This window comes from Arvicola amphibius, chromosome 4 (assembly GCF_903992535.2).
Source record: "Arvicola amphibius chromosome 4, mArvAmp1.2, whole genome shotgun sequence".
In the NCBI taxonomy this organism is placed as follows: domain Eukaryota; kingdom Metazoa; phylum Chordata; class Mammalia; order Rodentia; family Cricetidae; genus Arvicola; species Arvicola amphibius.
The window spans coordinates 24,777,812-24,795,560 of NC_052050.1; the positions used below are offsets into that span (position 1 = coordinate 24,777,812).

Below are 17,749 nucleotides of genomic sequence, written 5' to 3' on the forward strand. Positions count from 1 at the left end.
CAGTTAATACACAAATTTCTGGTCCCACAGAGTTTATATTCTAGTTATTTATTGGGACACACTAAAAATGATGACTAATTAAAGTCTTTGAAAGTGTAAACTAGCTCAAAATAATTTAATTTTAAAAAGCGGATAGTAGTTTAGTAATTTTGCAAGAAAAGATGCTCATGCATATTCCTTATATCCGTTAAAGTGCTTTACACTCTGTGAGCCTCTCCAAATACAGGCTAAGTTTTCCTTTTCCAGGACAGGGTGGATTTATCTGGTGTGTTGTCAGGTTGGCCTTGTCCTTAATTGCACAAAGACAATGAACAATGAACTGTCAACTAGATTATGGTCTGGCCTCTGAAGTGGAGACAAGAACTCAGTTGACACCTCACCTCTGCCCCACAGCTGGGAGCAACACGGTACAAACTCCAATTCAGTGATTTCCTAAATGCGGCCTATGGACCAGCTGCGTTAGAATTACTCAAGAGGGCATATTATCACGTCCCTACCCCATGGCTACTGAACAAGAATCTCTCAGAGGCTTTGGAATTTGGAACCTAACAAATGTTGAGAGCATACTAAATTTGAGACTCACAAAAAATGGTTTAGTTGTATTGGTGTATGGGATTGGAGCACTCTGGCAACTCAGGAACGTTCCTGAAAAGCAAAAACTTAAGCTGTGTGTGAGAGGTTAGAGGAGGGGGAAGGGCTTCTCGCGATATTCCTTCGATGACAAAAATGGTTACTACGTCCCATCTCTCACACTACCAACATCCCACTACGGTCACGACAATCTGTCTGCCGGGCAGTTTCAGCCACTTGACTGTTGCCTGGGCTACAAAATACCACCCTTCCTGCCCGACCCAGGTACTACACCAGGCGCTAAGACAGAGAGGGGGTTCCGGTTTCCATTGCCAGTACCCAAGATGGCGACACGAACGTCGGCACCATGGGAACCACATGCTCCGTGCTTCGCCTCGGCCCCCTTGGTCTCACTGGACTTTTGCAAGTCACTGTGGGAACCCTCGAGGACGCAATTCCCGGCTCCGACGGCAACACTGCCTGAAAACACCTTATTCCTAGGCACAGAATGCCCGAGAAGCACCTAACACAACACCGCCCACCTGCTACGCAAGGCGGAGGGGCGCAGAATTTCGGACACCAGGGCCTTCGCCCTATTCATTGGCGGGTCCACACCGCGGGGCGGGCCTGCACACTCATTGGTCTGCTCTCATGTCAGTCACGGGAAAACGGGGCCGAGGAGGCGGAGGCACGCTTGGCTATTGGGCTCACTCTGCTGTCAATCAAAGCGACATCCGGTGACGGCGGGAATTCCGGCTAGCTGATTGGAGCAACTGTTTCTGGGGTGGCCTTGGAGGGCGGGCTTCTGAGCGCAGTGGAAGGAGGGGGCGGGGAGGGAAGCCGAGGCTGGGTGCTCCAGGCCGGCCAGTGGTGGCGGCGGCGGCGGTGGCGAGGCCGGGACTCGGGCTGAGGGCCTGCTGTGGCGGCAGCGGCGGACTGCGACCTCAGCAGTGGGTACCCGACACATTCCCTCTCCTGACGGGAGAGCCGCGGCGCAACAGGATCGAAGCTTGTGGGATGAGGGGCGGCGAGACGTGGTTGAGGGGCGGGAGGCAGGACGCGGGAGGCCGAGCGGAATCCCAGTCCCACTCGGGCCCCGGACATGGTAGGAAAGGAACGCGGGGCCGAGCTGAAAGCGTGTTCCTGGGTGGGCTGGGCCGAGCAGGGCCGAGGGCATGGGAGGGCGTGGCGAGGCCGGAATGGAGAGTGGGGTGGGGCCTCGGCTCGGAGGGCGGGGTGAGGCTCGCTTTTAAGGGTGGGTCTGTGCCAGGAAAGTAGCACTTGTCGCTTGGAGTCCCAGAAATCTCGAAGCCGAGGCGCCGACCGTGGGCATGGCAGCTTGGTCCCAGCCAGACTCGGGTATGGAGCAGGGTGGGACCAGACTCGAGCCAGGGCGCTCTCTGGCCTTCTTGGCTTTGAAGAACTTTGCCCGCTCTCTCAAACTTAATTGGCACTTGGCGAAGTTTTGGTAATAAATAACGTGTGGACGGGCGGGTATCGAAAGCAGGAATGTTTACTCAACCGAATGAGGGTATTCGTGGGTGTGTGTGTGTGCCTCGTACGCGTAGCTCCTACTTCACCTCTGGAGTGAGGTTGAGAGTGGGCTACAACCGACGAGTCGCTTTATGAGAATTAATGGAAGCTCAAAAGGAGAAACCAGGACGGAAAGGCAAATTTACCTTCTCCCCACTTGGCAACTTAGATTGAGAGCTTGGCCATATCCTTCTGCTTTGGCTCAGAAGGTCATGAGAATAAAGATAAAAAAACCCTGTGGACTGAGGTTCCGGATGGAGCAGGGGCCTACTTCTATAGGCTCTGCGCTCCTATACCGTTTCTCCCCTTTCTTTCTTTTATTTTGCCATACTGGGGATTGAACCGAGGGCCTCTAAGTAGGCGCCAATGATCTGTATTCGTGCCCTTTAAACTTTTTTCTCTTTTACTATTGAACCGGTCTCATTATTTTGTCCAGGCTGGTCCTACATTTCTGATCTTCATGTTTCAGCTTTCTGTATGGCCTCTGCTTTGTGGATGGACCTTTTTTTTTTTTTTTAAACGCAAAAATGATAGGAAAGGGAAATTAGCTTTCAAAGTTGGAAAAACAAAGAAGGCATTTTTTCTTCGTGTGAAATGGGGGCCCGAACATTCCCATTTACTTGTCACATGTTTCCCAATAATCTTTCCTTCCTCTTTAAGTTGGAAGAAACAATGACCTGGGAAACCAATTTTTTTTTAAGCTAGGAAATGGTCTTGTGCTAAAATTAGAAACTGGGTAATGCGTTCTATTAGGAGTGTTGGTAAATGTAAGATATTTTGAATGCCCTGTGCAGTGTCTGCTTCTTCAAAGAAAGCTACTTTTAAGAAATACAATAAATATAGTAATTAGTAACTTGAGAGTGCCTTTCCTTCCTTTCATGGTTGGTACAACAGGTTTGGTTTGGTTTTTCCTTGTGAAAGTAGCCTTGTAACGTGTTCCCTGCCTCCTCTCTACGTGTTCCTACCCTGATTCTGATGTAAAGAGTGTGCAATCTTACCTTGTTGCTCTCATGATTCCCACTTCAGGTTTCTCTGGAAACCCCCCTGGTAAGTGCAGAGGAGGCGGGACACTCTGACCCAAGACAAAGACCTGTAGCTCCAGCCAAAGAAAATAAAGCCTAGGAAGGAAAGAAAGCAAGAAGCAAGAACTCGGTCAGCTGCTCCTCCCGCGGACAGCTCTCGGTGGGGTCTACAGAGGACATTGATGTGAGGCGTCCGACTGGATGTGGACTGAAGGCAGGAAACTGAGAGCGCCTTGAGGGCCTGGACTGGGTTAGCAGCAGCTGAGCTTTGAGCGGTGAGGTGTCAAGAAGGGAAAAGTGAATGTGGTCTGGAGTGTGGCTTTTGCTCCACAGGGTGTCTTTTCCTCTGGGGCCATCAGGGAGCTCAGCCCCTGTGCTGTGCCAGGGTGGGGTACAGGGTCTCACACTGAGGAGGGTAACCTGCCGGCTGGAGTGGCAGAGCAGTGGCCTTGATTTGTCTGGTTGAAGATTTAAAAACAAAAAGGCATAAGCATTCTGGTCCTTCAGCAATGCTTTCTCTGAAGAAATACTTAACGGAAGGACTTCTCCAGTTCACCATTCTGCTGAGTCTGATTGGGGTTCGGGTGGACGTGGATACTTACCTGACCTCACAACTCCCCCCACTCCGGGAGATCATCCTGGGGCCCAGCTCTGCCTATACCCAGACCCAGTTCCACAACCTGAGGAATACCTTGGATGGCTATGGTATCCACCCCAAGAGCATAGACCTGGACAATTACTTCACTGCCCGGCGACTCCTCAGTCAGGTGAGGGCCCTGGATAGGTTCCAGGTGCCTACCACTGAGGTAAATGCTTGGCTGGTTCACCGGGACCCGGAGGGGTCTGTCTCTGGAAGCCAGCCCAACTCAGGCCTCGCCCTTGAGAGTTCCAGTGGCCTTCAAGACGTGACAGGCCCAGACAACGGGGTGAGAGAAAGCGAAACGGAGCAGGGATTCAGTGACGATTTGGAGGATTTGGGGGCTGTGGCCCCTCCTGTCGGTGGAGACCTAACCAAAGAGGTTAGTGGTCCTGTGGTTGTGGTGGACCTGGGTGTTGGGGAGGAGTGGGCTGGTTCTGAAGGCTTGTTGGCTTCACTTTGAGTCCTTCAAAGGAACCAAATAGATTGGGGTCAGGGGTTTGAACCTCTGACACTGCTTGGATAGGATTGGGCTGAGTTGTTGGGAACTGGGAGGAGCATTTCCATATTTTGAACCATTGACCCACCTCTGAGTGTATTGTCAGGATAGGGTGGTTCCTAGAACATACCAGGGTTTTTGCTGCTTAGATTTCAGTATGACTGCTGGAGGCTTTAGGTGGAGGGTGGGGAGCCGTGTTATGACGGGGTTTGATTGAGTGTATATTGTTTCTACATGTACTGTGTGGCCTCTCTTGCCTTGTAAAGCTCCCCTCCCCCGCCGCATTAAACCACGGATGCTGTACCTTAAAGTTCTCCATTGCGTTTAGGCCTGTTGTTGTAAACTCCCTTTAGCTCTCCTGGGCTTGAGCCAAGAGGTAGACTTGGATAGTTATTCTTGGCCAGGAGAGGCTAAGGCTCCCATTTTTTGCTAAAGGCCTGCTGTGGGGAGTAGAGCAGAAAAGGCTGGAAGCTAGAAAGAGCTGTGTTCTTCTCTGATCAGCTTGTTCTGAGCTCTTAGAGGTGATCTTCACCTCCTGGGTAGAAAAGGGTGCAGTTCCTTTCCTTCAGTGATACACTACTTCAGTGATGGCTACTGCTGCCCCTGTCTTACCTAGGTAGTGAAACAACTTTGGCTTGCCACAAGCCCTAGGAGCTCAAAAAAGACCCACTGCTCTATGGCCCTGGGTTGATTAATGTGAGAGGCTAGCTGGCTGCAGAGCTTGACTTCTCTGCCCATCATCTCAGACCACATTTTGTCTCCCTTCTTGCATTGAGCCAATTCATTATCTTTATGGTGACCAATAGTTTTTTGTTTCTTTTTTTTGTCATAGCTGTGGGAAGGGAGCTGCTACTGGCACCTGATAGGCAGGGCCAGGGATGCTGCTGACACTCTTAAACAGCACAGGGTGGCCTCAGACTACGTAGTTAAGGAGGTTGGGAAAGCCACTGAGATTAGTTAGCTCTTACTGGATCTGTGTGAGAAAGGCTGGCATTGTCTGATCTTGGAGGTCAGGAGCATTTTCTGCCCATCAGGACCTTTTGTCTTACATACCTTCGGATTTTGTTTTTGAGATGGTCTGTCTGGCTTGAATCTTGCTATATAGACCAGAGAAGCCTTGGATTTATGACCTTCTCCTGTCTTTACCTATGCCTCTCAAGTGCTGGGATTATAGGTCTGCCCCAGGTGGGGTGACATCTTAGATTCTCTCACTGTCACTTGGAACTTCACCTTTTTCTGCTTCTCCTTACCCTGTCTTTCAAACGGGTTTCTGAAGTTCAGTGACCTAATGAAACCCTGTTTCTGCCCCACGTGGCATGGGTCGGGTCTTCTCCTGAGAACCCTACAGGATTTAGCCCTTTAGGGAGTTTTTTTGAGGGGGGGTATAGAATTTTTTGGGTGTGACTGGTTGTGTTGGGGCAGAATGGCATGGAGTTTGGTATCTGCTTCCCTGTTCCTAGCCATTAAGAAAGTTGTTTTCCTTGACCCTAGGCCTTTACCACTCCCTTTGGGAAGTTGGGTGGGTCATGCTTGAGGGACCCAGGCTTGGGAGGAGGGAAGGGAGGCTTATGATGTGCCTAGAACAACATTTCCTCAGTAACTCAGGGATAAAAATACCCAGGTCCAGAGCATGTGACAGGCACTGCTGGAGCTGGTATTATCGCTGGGGTGGCAGTGCTCCCTGCTGCCAGGCCTGTTCGATGGACAGCCATTGCTTAGGTCCTTGTCAGGGATAGGATTCCCCTCCAGGTTGGCATCCTGCCCAGAGCAAGGGGTGGCCTGTTTACAGCTCTTCATGGGCAAGAAGCAGGCTGTAACCAAGGGAGGACACACTGTCTCTCTGGCCTGACCTTAGTCTCTGGGGGAGTAGTATGAGACGAAAGCTGTTGCCCCTGAAAAAGCAATCCAGGAGGCAGGAGGCAGAATTGTGATTTCAAGTCCCAGTTCTGCCAGGTTTTACCTCCTCCACTGCTAGGAGAGATACTAGTCAGGTTTGGACACCAAATGCTTGCTCTTTCTTTTCTTTCTTTCTTTTTTCCTTTTTTTGCCTTCTTGAGCTCCCCACCTGTACCCCAAGTTGTTCTTTGGAAAAGCTAAAATGAAAGGAGGTAACTGGCATATTTGGGGCCTGGATGGCACCCAACACCTGTCTCTCTAAGGCGAGGATTCAGAATTGTGTGTCTCTCACCTTTTGTTAGAGGCTAGGCCTGGCCTGTACTGACATGTCGCATGTGTGTAATAATGGCTTTCCCCTTCCTCCAGTCTTGCCTTCTGGCCTGTTTTAGGGTGACAAAGCTCCTGGACCTTTTTTTCTTTTGGCTTGGGTGCACTGGGTTCCTGCCCAGCCTGGCTTGTGATCCCTTGCCTTGAGGACTGGCCACAACCTTCTTAAGAAATGGGAAAACTCCTTCCACTTCCCAGCAAAGAATTTAGTTTCTGGAGGAGTGTCTGCCCAGTCACAGGAGTGGGCTGGGAGAGCAAGATGCGACAGGAGGGAGGGAGGGAGGGAGAAGAGTGGCACCCCCCCTCCCCGGGACTCTCTTACTGCACCACCCCAGCTGATTGACTGGGCTGGGTGGGGCTGCCCGCCCCTGGGTGCATCTCCTCAAGGAGACGGAGGCGGCCCAGGGATGGGCCGGTTCCTTGCGGCAGCTTCTCCAGCTGCCCTGGTGCAGAGATTGGCTCCCTTCTGCAGCTAGGTAACAGGCGGTGGGAGGGGATTGGCTCCTTCCGCATCTCCAGCGGAGACTTGGGGGAGGAGATTGGCTCCCGGCGCAGCCTAGGTAACGACAGTGGGAGGAGATTGGCTCTTACCGCAGCCCCAGCTGCTGACCTGGGGGAGGGGATTGGCTCTCTGCAGCCTCAGCAGTGACCTGCGGGGTGGGAGGGGGAGGGGATTGGCTCCTTGCGGCAGCCTAGGTAACAAGTTTGGGGGGCGTGGGGAGGGGGAAAGGGAGGAGCGGGAGGACAGGCCCAGGAGGTAGCTCGCTTTCCTCTGCAGCGTGAGCACGGAGCATGGGGTGGGAGTCCCGACTCACTGCAGCCTCTGCGGTGAGCTCAGGGTGGGGGCTGCTGGGCGCTTGAGTGGAACTGGGGTTGTGAGGTGGGAGGGGGCTGCTCCAGGATGGAGGAAGGGGGCTGGGCTGGGCCGCCCAGGCAGCAGCACGGGCGGGGCACCTTCCTCGGGCCCCTCGGAGCTACCAAGGGGCCACCCTTCCAGCCTGGTGTGCTTCCTGCAAGCCACGAGCTCCTTGCAGCCCCCTGCCCGGCTTACCGGCACCGGCTGCCCTGGGGCTCCTCTCGCAGACCATGACCCGCCTGGACCGCAGCTCTCACAGTGGTGGGGGCCATGCCAAAGACAGGCCCCTTAACTCTTGGCTGGCTGGTCACCGGGTGGCCCAGCCCCCCTCTGCTCCTGGGTCCAGGGCTTCTGTTCAGGTTGGTGTACGGTGGGAGACTCAAGGGAGAGATCCATGTGGGAGGTCTTAGGATGGGGTAGGTGGTGGTAGGAAAGTACAGTTCCTGCCTGGGGGTCGGGAGGTGGGTCTGTTCTAAAGATACTTTTCAGAGGAAAGCGTGTGCTTTTACATCTCTGAATGGAAGGTGACACTTGAGGGTCTCTTCAGGCTTGTTGGGAGGACTCCTAAAGGGAGGGGTATATATAGGAAGTCCAAATGCCTCTATGGGGGTTCTGTGCTGATGTCAGTGGGGGTGGCAGTAGGTGCAGGAACCGTCTAGGAGCCACAGAACAAAGTGGAAGGAGGCATTTTAATGTCCAAGGTTGCAGTCAGAGCTCAGCAGTGACGAGAGTTATGTCCTTGAGTGTGTTGACTGATGGGGAGCTGGTGAGTCCTGGGGTGTGGTATGGGAGGGAGGAATGGAGGTAGCATTGGTGTAAGGGGATACAGTGAAATTAGTTAGCTTGAGCAGGGGTGGAGTGTGTAGTGGGGATCATCTGACTGAGGTTCCCTTGGGACTGAGGCAGCTTGCTAGGAACAGTTGAATTCTGTCAGGGACAGAGCTTGAGGTGAGACTGGGCCTTTAATAGTTGTGGATGTTCAAGCTTACTCCAGCTGTCAACCAGTGAAGGGGGGAATGGCTGTAGGAAGGGCTGGAGACAGCCTGTCGTTGTCATTGGTTGCATCAGGTGGTTGGAAATGCAGGGATTTTCCTCTCCAGGCCACCCCACCCCTTTATGCAAATGCAGTGGCACCACAGGCTGATGCAAGCCTGGTCAATGCTAAGCAATTCCACAGGGCAGTTTGCCCTTGTTTGCTGTGGTCAGATAGTCTGTTTTCAGGGGCTCTTATTCCTAAAATGAGAGGTGTCTCTTGCTTCCTCCTCTTCCTTATTAGAGGTGATGCAGTCTTGCCCTTTAGCTTGGGTGTGACTCTGGCCTACATGTTAAACCTGAAAACCTGTGTGACGCTAGATAAGTTAGTAGTTTTTACTAATGGCTCTTTTTTTTGGTGGAAGATTGCCTGGGAATTGGACGAGTGATGCCTTACTGGTCAGAGGAAGCAAGGGAGAAAGGCTGACAGGCACAGGCCTGGGTAGAGCCCCACCCAGGACCAACTGGAGTGTCACTAGGTGGGACCTCTGAGGGGACAGGACTGGGAGCTCTCTCCCTTTGGAGCAGGGGCTACTTGAAAGCTAAAGTCTTCTTGGTCTGTCTTTCAGGATATAGATCTGATTGACATCCTTTGGCGACAGGATATTGATCTGGGGGCTGGGCGTGAGGTTTTTGACTACAGTCATCGCCAGAAGGAGCAGGATGTGGATAAGGAACTGCAAGATGGAGGAGAACAAGAGGACACCTGGGCAGGCGAGGGCGCGGAAGCTCTGGCCCGAGACCTGCTAGTAGATGGAGAGACTGGGGAGAGCTTCCCTGCACAGGTATGGCTGCGTCCAACGCTGGTCTCTGCTCTCCCCACTCCAGCACCGCAGACTTACCAGGCTGGAGCTCTAACAGAAAACCTGCTCTGAAGGAGAGTTACGTCTTTTGCAGTGGACTTGATTGTATTTTGGCATAGGGTCTGTAAAGGCACAGTGGCTGGGGTATGGAAGTGGGGAGGGGAGGAGCAGTGGACTCAGAAGCACTAGGTCCCTGCAGTAGACGTTGCAGACAGGCTAAGTGTCTAGCATCTTAGGACACTTTGGTTGTCCCTGGGCATATGGGACTCAGGTTGACCATTCAGAATAACTGGGACACTGCAGACGTACAGCGGTTCTTGTGAAGATGTATCAATCCTAGATAGCTAGGGCCCAGGCCAGTCAGATTTATAATTGCTATTGCCACAGGTGCCTTGTGGGGAGGATCAGACAGCCCCACCATTGGGAAAATGTCTTAGGCTGCTGGAGGTCACCTGCCCCTTTGGAGAGAATACTAAGGTGAGCAGGACCAGAGAGCTCACTGAGCAAATAGTACAGCCTGCACAACACACACCCCTTAGCTGCAGGGCCAGCTCTTGATTATGGCCTTAACCTGACTGCTGGGGATGAATTCAGAGGAAGAGACAGGGAGCCGGAAGGTAGTTACTAGTGAGAAACCAAGAGGTGGTCTCCCCACATTTAAGTCTGTGCTCTGCTTTAGTTCCCTCCAGACGTTTCCAGCATCACAGAAGCAGTGCCTAGTGAGAGTGAGTCTCCCGCCCTTCAGAACAGCCTTCTATCTCCTCTTCTGACGGGGACAGAGTCACCATTTGATTTGGAACAGCAGTGGCAAGATCTCATGTCCATCATGGAAATGCAGGTAGGACTATCAGAAAAACACAGCCTGCAGGCTTCTGTGTTAGGTCTCCCAGCGTGCAGTCACATGTCCCCCGGCGGCTAACATTTTTCTCTAGCTAGTCATTAGGAAAGTAGGGACACTTAAGGGATGACTCCAGGTGTCCCTTGGGGCTGGGTGGGATTGAGTTATAACTCAGTGTGGAGCCTTCCAAAGCATGGGCTGTCTTGGAGCTGTGCCTTCTCTTGTGTCTATGTGTCTATGCCACTATGTGGCATCTCACATAGTGCTGTATAATCATTGGAATCTCGCTTTTGGCCTGCCAGCCATCTGCTTAGCCCTTTGTTGTCTGGTTTGCAGTGCTGGGGGTGGAGCCCGGGGTCCCTGCTAGGCACATGCTCCACCACTGAGCTCCCTTTAGCCCTCTGTTGTTAACTGTAGCCAGTGGAAGGTCAGAAATGTCTGGCAACTGATCCGCTTGTGGTTGCAGCAAGCTTTGCGGCACGTTTTCTTACCTATATTTGGATATGTTCACTGTATGTGCCTTTTCACTCCAAGGTAGGGAGTCACTCTAGTGACACTTGAGCAGGAGCTAGTCAGTCCTGTGTTAGGGTTAGCCCATAGTTAGGAATCCCCTGTGCCAAGCTCACTGGTTTAAGCTAGGGGTTTTGAGGTCCAGTTTCTTGCTCTTTTGCCCAGAGAGCTGTGCTTCAGTCAGGAGCCTGCAGGGTGAGTCTGCTCCTTTTGAATGCTGGTACAATTCTCCTTCCAGGCTATGGAAGTGAATACATCAGCAAGTGAAATTCTGTACAATGCCCCTCCTGGAGACCCTCTTAGCACCAACTACAGCCTTGCGCCCAACACTCCTATCAATCAGAATGTCAGCCTGCATCAGGCATCCCTGGGGGGCTGCAGCCAGGACTTCTCCCTCTTCAGCCCCGAGGTGGAGAACCTGCCTGTGGCCAGCAGCTCCACACTGCTTCCACTTGTCCCAAGCAACTCTACCAGCCTCAACTCCACCTTCGGCTCTACCAACCTAGCAGGGCTTTTCTTTCCATCCCAGCTCAATGGCACAGCCAATGATACATCAGGCCCTGAGCTGCCTGACCCCCTGGGGGGCCTGTTAGATGAAGCTATGCTGGATGAAATCAGCCTGATGGACCTGGCCATTGAGGAGGGCTTCAACCCGGTGCAGGCCTCCCAGCTTGAGGAGGAGTTTGACTCTGACTCAGGCCTCTCCTTGGACTCCAGCCATAGCCCTTCCTCCCTGAGCAGCTCGGAAGGCAGCTCTTCTTCCTCTTCCTCCTCTTCTTCTGCTTCCTCCTCTGCCTCTTCTTCCTTTTCTGAGGAAGGTGCTGTTGGTTACAGCTCTGATTCTGAGACCCTAGATCTAGAAGAGGCCGAAGGTGCAGTGGGCTACCAGCCAGAATACTCCAAGTTCTGCCGCATGAGCTACCAGGATCCTTCTCAGCTCTCTTGCCTTCCCTACTTAGAGCATGTGGGCCACAATCACACGTACAATATGGCACCCAGTGCCCTTGACTCTGCTGATCTACCACCACCCAGCACCCTCAAGAAAGGTAGCAAGGAAAAGCAGGCTGACTTCCTGGACAAGCAGATGAGCCGAGATGAGCACAGAGCCCGAGCCATGAAGATCCCGTTCACTAATGACAAAATCATTAACCTGCCTGTAGAGGAATTCAATGAGCTGCTGTCCAAATACCAGCTGAGCGAGGCTCAGCTGAGCCTCATCCGGGACATCCGGCGCAGGGGCAAGAACAAGATGGCCGCACAGAACTGCCGCAAGCGCAAGCTGGACACCATCTTGAACCTAGAACGTGATGTGGAGGACTTGCAGCGAGACAAGGCCCGATTGCTCCGAGAAAAGGTAGAGTTCCTGCGGTCACTGCGACAGATGAAACAGAAGGTCCAGAGCTTATACCAAGAAGTATTTGGGCGGCTGCGGGATGAGAATGGGAGGCCCTACTCGCCCAGCCAGTATGCACTGCAGTATGCTGGGGATGGCAGTGTCCTCCTCATCCGTCGCACGATGGCTGACCAGCAGGCCCGGCGACAGGAGAGAAAGCCAAAGGACCGGAGGAAGTGAGCCTGGGGAGGCAGGGGGTGGACGCTCACTAAGACCGAAACTGGAGAAGGGCTGGGCCTGGACCTAACATTGGGGACTTAAATGCCTTCTTATCCAATATATCTTCTCAGATGGGATGACTGCGGGTCAGTGCACAGAAGAGGCGGGCGCAGGCGCTGTCTGGCTTAGCTTCCCCACTGGGTGTGGGTGGAAATGACCAGACTGTTTGAGGGATTGGGGTCCCCAGCCTATCTCCCTTCTTTCTCCTGAGGGAAGGGTGATGTTGGCATGCTGAAGGTAGAAGTGGCTGTGTGAAGGCTGACAGAGGGGAAAGGAGGACTTGGGAGAGCAGAGAAAGTAGTGGAACGTCTCATTCCTGGAAGGAAAAAAGGAGGAAATCCCCTAAAATCAAAGCAGTCAGAAAAATCAGAGGGACCGGTAAGGGCTTTGGCCGGTATTCTAGGCAGTGAGTGTAAGTGACTTCAGTGGCCTAAGTAAAGTCACTGGTATGGAAACGTGGAGCCGTGGAAGGGCCTTGTAACTGTTTCTTGAACTCTGTCATCCCTGAAGAGGAAGAAACTCTTGGATGGCACCTATAATGTTTTAGTTACTGAAACAGGAAGCTGTAGGGGACCCAACACTGACTTGTTTTCAGGCCGGAGGGGCGGAGGGCATAGAAAAGTGATAGTGAGGCCTGTGTTGCAGCAGCCCCAACATCAAGCATGTCACTCACTGCCTCCACAGCCACCTCCCTCTCTAGCCTCCCCAGAGCTGAGGCTCCCGATGTCCTCACGAGAGCCTGCATGGAAATGCTGTACCCCACCCCCTCCTTTTGTAGTACCCACCCTCACTAGCTGCCTATAGCTCTCTGGAGTGGGGTGCTATCTGGCAGTACCCGGAACTTGGCCTACAGCTTCCTCTGCAGGGGCTAAACAGAAGCAAGGTGACGGTATGGAGGGAGAAGCCAGCTCTGACCTCCAGGCCCTGTTCAGCACAACATTGGGAAGAGGTTCTTCCCTCAGGGCCCTCTGCCTACAACACCTGGGCTTGTCACTGGGGGAAACAAAACCTATAAACCCCAGCAACAAAACCTAGTCCTCTTAGAATCTCTAGCGCTTTGATTTTCTTAGGGCGTGTGCCCTGTTTCACTTATAGGGCCTAGGATGCTTGTGTTGAGTAAAAAGGAGATGCCCCAATATTCAAAGCTGCTAAATGTTCTCTTTGCCATAAAGACTCCGTGTAACTGTGTAACACTTGGGATTTTTCTCCTCTGTCCCGAGGTCTTGTCCTGTTTTCTTTTTTTGGGTTTCTTTCTAGGAAAATGAGAAGTGCATGAAGGGGCTGGAGATTTTCTCCCCTAGGCTTCCAGCTTCAGGAAGTGCTTTACAGCCTGGAGGACGGACGGCCCTGGGAGGGGAGTGAAGGGCAGCTCCACGGTAGCCAGAAGGTTCCAGGACCAGTGTCTTTTTTTTTTTTTTTTGTAACTTTGCCACTGCCGAGCCCCTACCCCCCATCCTGGTCAGCTCTGGAGTACTGTCTGCCCCCTAACTAGCAGGGGTGAGTCGGGGAAGCCCTCCTGTGCAAGGAGGGCTTTCCTAACCGAGAATAGAGATAGAAAGTGTGAGCCTGGGCGTGCTTTTTATAAATTATTTTCCTCGTAGATTTTATTTTTAATTTATCTCTGTGACCTGCCAGGGAGAGGAGAGAAAGAGAAATGCTGTGAGCACATGACAAAATAAAATCAAATAAAATGGATGGTTCAGTTTTTCTCTCTCCCTCCCCTTTTGAATTCAAATGAGAGTCCAGGAAATGGGCCCTGTGGGGGAAGATTGGCCATTGTGTGTGTAAGGTAGAGTTCCCATGGAGAGATGGGTGGAGGTGGACAGAGGGAGACTTAAAGACAAAAGAACTTTGCATTGCAGTAGACGGCTTCCTGGTTTATCAGTTGAGCCTTCTCAGAGGAAGGAGTCTGCATATTTCTTTTTTTGACTTTCCATTCCTTGAAGAGCTAAGGTAGAGCTGTTAATTTCTCTGGTAGCTTTACCTCCTAGAGAGGTACAACTTGAAAATTTAAGAGATTAATTGGGTGGTGGTATAGCACACACCTTTAATCCCAGTACTCAGGAGGCAGAGGCAGGCGAATCTCTTGAATTTGAGACAGCCAGGGCTACACAGAGAAACCCTGTCTTGGAAACAACTCCCCCTGCTCTCACTAACCCATTACCTTAAGGCAGTAGGGAAAAGTGGCAGCAGACAAATCAGGCCTTAGTTTTGTTGTTGTTTTTTTTTATTTTTATTTTTCTTGTTTTTTGAGACAGGGTTTCTCTGTAGTTTTGGAACCTGTCCTGGAACTAGCTCTTGTAGACCAGGCTGGCCTCAAACTCACAGAGATCCGCCTCCCTCTGCCTCCCGAGTGCTGGGATTAAAGGTGTGCGCCACCACCACCCGGCTAGGCCTTAGTTTTGACCAGCCCACCTCTGCAGTGGGATTTTGGGTGGGCATGGGGAAAACTTGCTTTGTCTTGGTTCAGCAGTCAGTCCCTAAACTTCATTCAAAAGATTTTTCCATGTCTTACTCTTGAGAGAAAGAGACTGGCTGACCAGAAAGAGACCAGCGAAGCAGAGGCTATTTCAGTATCTGAAAAGAAACTAGCTAGCCACTGTGCATATGTACCTATAATCCCAGCACTCAAGGTACTAAGGGTTGTAAGTTTGAGACCAGCCTGGGTTGTATAGTGCGACCCTGTTAGGACCCACATAGTTTGGGGGCTGGCTCTCTAGAATCCACTTTCCAGCTTGGCACAGAAACATTTAACATTTTTAATCTTTTATGTTGTATGGATGTCTTGTCTGCATGTATGTCTGTGTACCACATGCGTGCCTGGCACCAAGATCCTATGCAAGAGCAGCAAGTGCTTTCTTTCTTTTTTTTTTTTTTCTTTTTTGAGGTTTTCGAGACAGGGTTTCTCTCTAGCTTTGGAACTTTCTCTGTAGACCAGGCTGGCCTCGAACTCACAGAAATCTTGCCTGCCTCTGCCCTCCCGCGTGCTGGGATTAAAGGCAAAGGCACGAGCCACGACCGCTTTTTTTTTTTTTTTTTTTTTTAAAAGACAGGGTTTCTCTGTAACCTCTGCTGTCCTGGAATGTAGAAACCCACCTGCCTCTACCTCCTGAGTGCTGGGAGTAAAGGTACGCTCCACCACCCAGCTAACAGCAAGTGTTCTTAACTGTCCACAGGTCTTTCCCAGATTGGCCTCCAACCCATGGCATTCCTCCTGCCTTAGTCTCCCAAGTGCTAGGATTTCAGGTATGTATTACCACTTCTAACTAGGTATGGAAATTCTGTAGCAAAATTCTTAACACCCTAGTATCAGGAGTGGTTAAATCTGCTTTTCCTGTCATCGATCCATGTGGTTAAGTACGGAGTGCCACAAAGTGACTTGTCATTTTATCAGTGTGCGATGCTGAACCAACACCTTTAATCCTCTGCCTTCCTCACATGTCAGGACTTGGCCTCTGGTTTTGAAATCTGTAGTTAGTTGCACATAAATGTTTATAGGGCACCTTGGGTCTGTGTGAGTGGAGTGCAGTCTAGCCCTGGTCTTTCTAGGACTGCTTTTGAAGGGTCCTGTCTGCTGCACAGGTTTAAAAAAAAAGCATAGTGCTGGGCAGTGGTAACGCTCACCTTTAATCCCAGCACTCGGGAGGCAGAGACAGGCATGTGTCTGAGTTTGAGGCCAGCCTGGTCTACAGAGTGAGTTCCAGGACAGGCTCTAAAGCTACAGAGAAACCCTGTCTTGAAAAACCAGAGCTTGCTAAAAAGGTATTTTTGTTAAATTTGTTTTTCAAGACATGGCCTTACTATATGTATAGTTCTGGCTGACTTGGAACTCATATGTGGACCAGGATGGCCTTGAACTCTGGATGCCTGTCTCCTGAGTATTGGGATAATAATTATTTAATAATAATAATAATAATAATGATAATCTTTTAGATAGGTATTTATATAGCCCAGGCTGGCCTCATACTCATGACTATCCTCCTGAGAGAGCCTCCTGAGTGCTGGGATTATTGGTGTATGCCACCAATGCCTTTTCTTTTAAACTGATGTTTTTTCTATAATGTGTATATTATATGTGGTGCAGGTGCCCATGGAAGGCAGAAGAGGTGGGGTCAGATGCCTTAGAGTCATAGGCATTTAAGGCATTAGGTGCTAGAAATTGAATTTAGGTCTTCTATAACTGTTAATCCATTTCTTTAGCGCCCCCCCCCTCCAAGACTTTTTCATGTAGCCTAGGCTAGCCTCAAACTTTGTAGCTAGCCAAGAATGACCTTGAACTTCTGATCCTCCTGTCTCTTCACCTGGTTTAAGTAGTGCTTAGGATCAAACCTAGGGCTTTGTACATAGTAGGCAAGCCTTGCCGAGCCACATTCCTAGCCCCCCACACAGTCTTTCCTTTTTGTTTGAATGAGTTTGAAACTATTGGCCATCTCTTCCAATCCTCAGATATGGACTGAAGTAGTAATTAGTAATTGAAACAGTGGACTATTGTGCCAGTGCCAGGCCTCAAAGTTGGCCAGCTTGACCTTAGACTATGCAAACAAAAAAATACGGCAAGCTTGGTTAAAGTAAAAATACAATTTAAAAATCCATTGGGGGGGGGGCGCTGGAGAGATGGTTCAGCGGTTAAGAGCACTGACTGCTCTTCCAGAGGACCCAGGTTCAATTCCCAACACCCACATGGCAGTTCACAACTGTCATAACTCCAAGACACCCTCACACATTCATGCAGGCAAAACGTCAGTGTGTATAAAATAAAATTTAAAAAAATCTTAGAACAGCCTGCTGAGCACGGGAGTGGGTATGTTTAACTTCAGCACTCAGAGACAAGGGTCTCTGTGAACCGAGTCCAGCCTGATCTACATGAACTCTGTCTCAAAACAATAAATGGTTTGGGAAGCAGTGGCTTTGGTGCCATTATAAACTACCATACAACAAAACACAATGCAAACCCAGGCATTTTAATACAAACAACCCACAGGGCTGGGGTAGCTCACTGGCAGAGTACTTAGCTAGCACACCTAAGGCCCTAAGCTTGATTCCAAGTATTGAAAACACAGGAAAAAAGCACCAACGCATAGTCTGAAATTAATATTTTGGCCTTGCTTTTTTGCCTAACAAAGCAAACGGGCCTTGAGGGTAGAGAGATGCCAACTGTGCTTTTCACCTCAGCAGGAAGGTTTCATTTCATTTTGCTTTCCTCATTTAGAAGGAAATTGACAGGGTCATGACTTAAGTGAATTTAAAACTGGTAAGGAGGTAGTAGCTTGAGAAACATTCTGGTGGTATAGTGGATCTGAAGAGACTGCAAGTTACAACTTGGCATCTTAAGCTTTAGATTTACTAAGTCCAGCACCAGAACACCAGAATGATTCTACTCGGTAGTTGTTGCAGAGTGCCAGCCTGAGTGGTTGTTTGTAGCCGTGCTCCACACAGCGACTGCATTTGCCGATGATAGCTGTAAACAATGGATAGCCTAGGTGTGTAGCATAGGGGTTGGTCTGAGTGGCTCTCAATATCTAGCTGGGAACCCCTTTGGATTTGTTGGATGACCCTTTACAGGGGTTGCCTAAGACCATTGGAAAACATAAATATTTACATTATGATTCATAAC

The 17,749-nt window shown here is 50.7% G+C and overlaps 1 protein-coding gene across 2 annotated transcripts; it reads left to right on the plus strand.

The window, feature by feature from the left end:
- Nucleotides 1-1,394: 1,394 nt before the first annotated feature.
- On the plus strand, nt 1,395-13,830 carry Nfe2l1 (nuclear factor, erythroid 2 like 1). Of its 2 annotated transcripts, none has more exons than XM_038327367.1 (5): nt 1,395-1,520; nt 3,130-4,144; nt 8,942-9,157; nt 9,855-10,013; nt 10,762-13,830. In XM_038327367.1, the coding sequence occupies exons 2-5, from the start codon at nt 3,635-3,637 to the stop codon at nt 12,094-12,096; spliced, it is 2,220 nt and encodes a 739-aa protein (XP_038183295.1). In that variant the 5' UTR covers nt 1,395-1,520; nt 3,130-3,634; the 3' UTR covers nt 12,097-13,830. The 2 variants fall into 2 exon arrangements, with proteins under 2 accessions (XP_038183295.1, XP_038183293.1); XM_038327365.1 differs by lacking the exon at nt 1,395-1,520 and adding an exon at nt 1,825-1,929.
- The last annotated feature ends 3,919 nt before the right edge of the window (nt 13,831-17,749 follow it).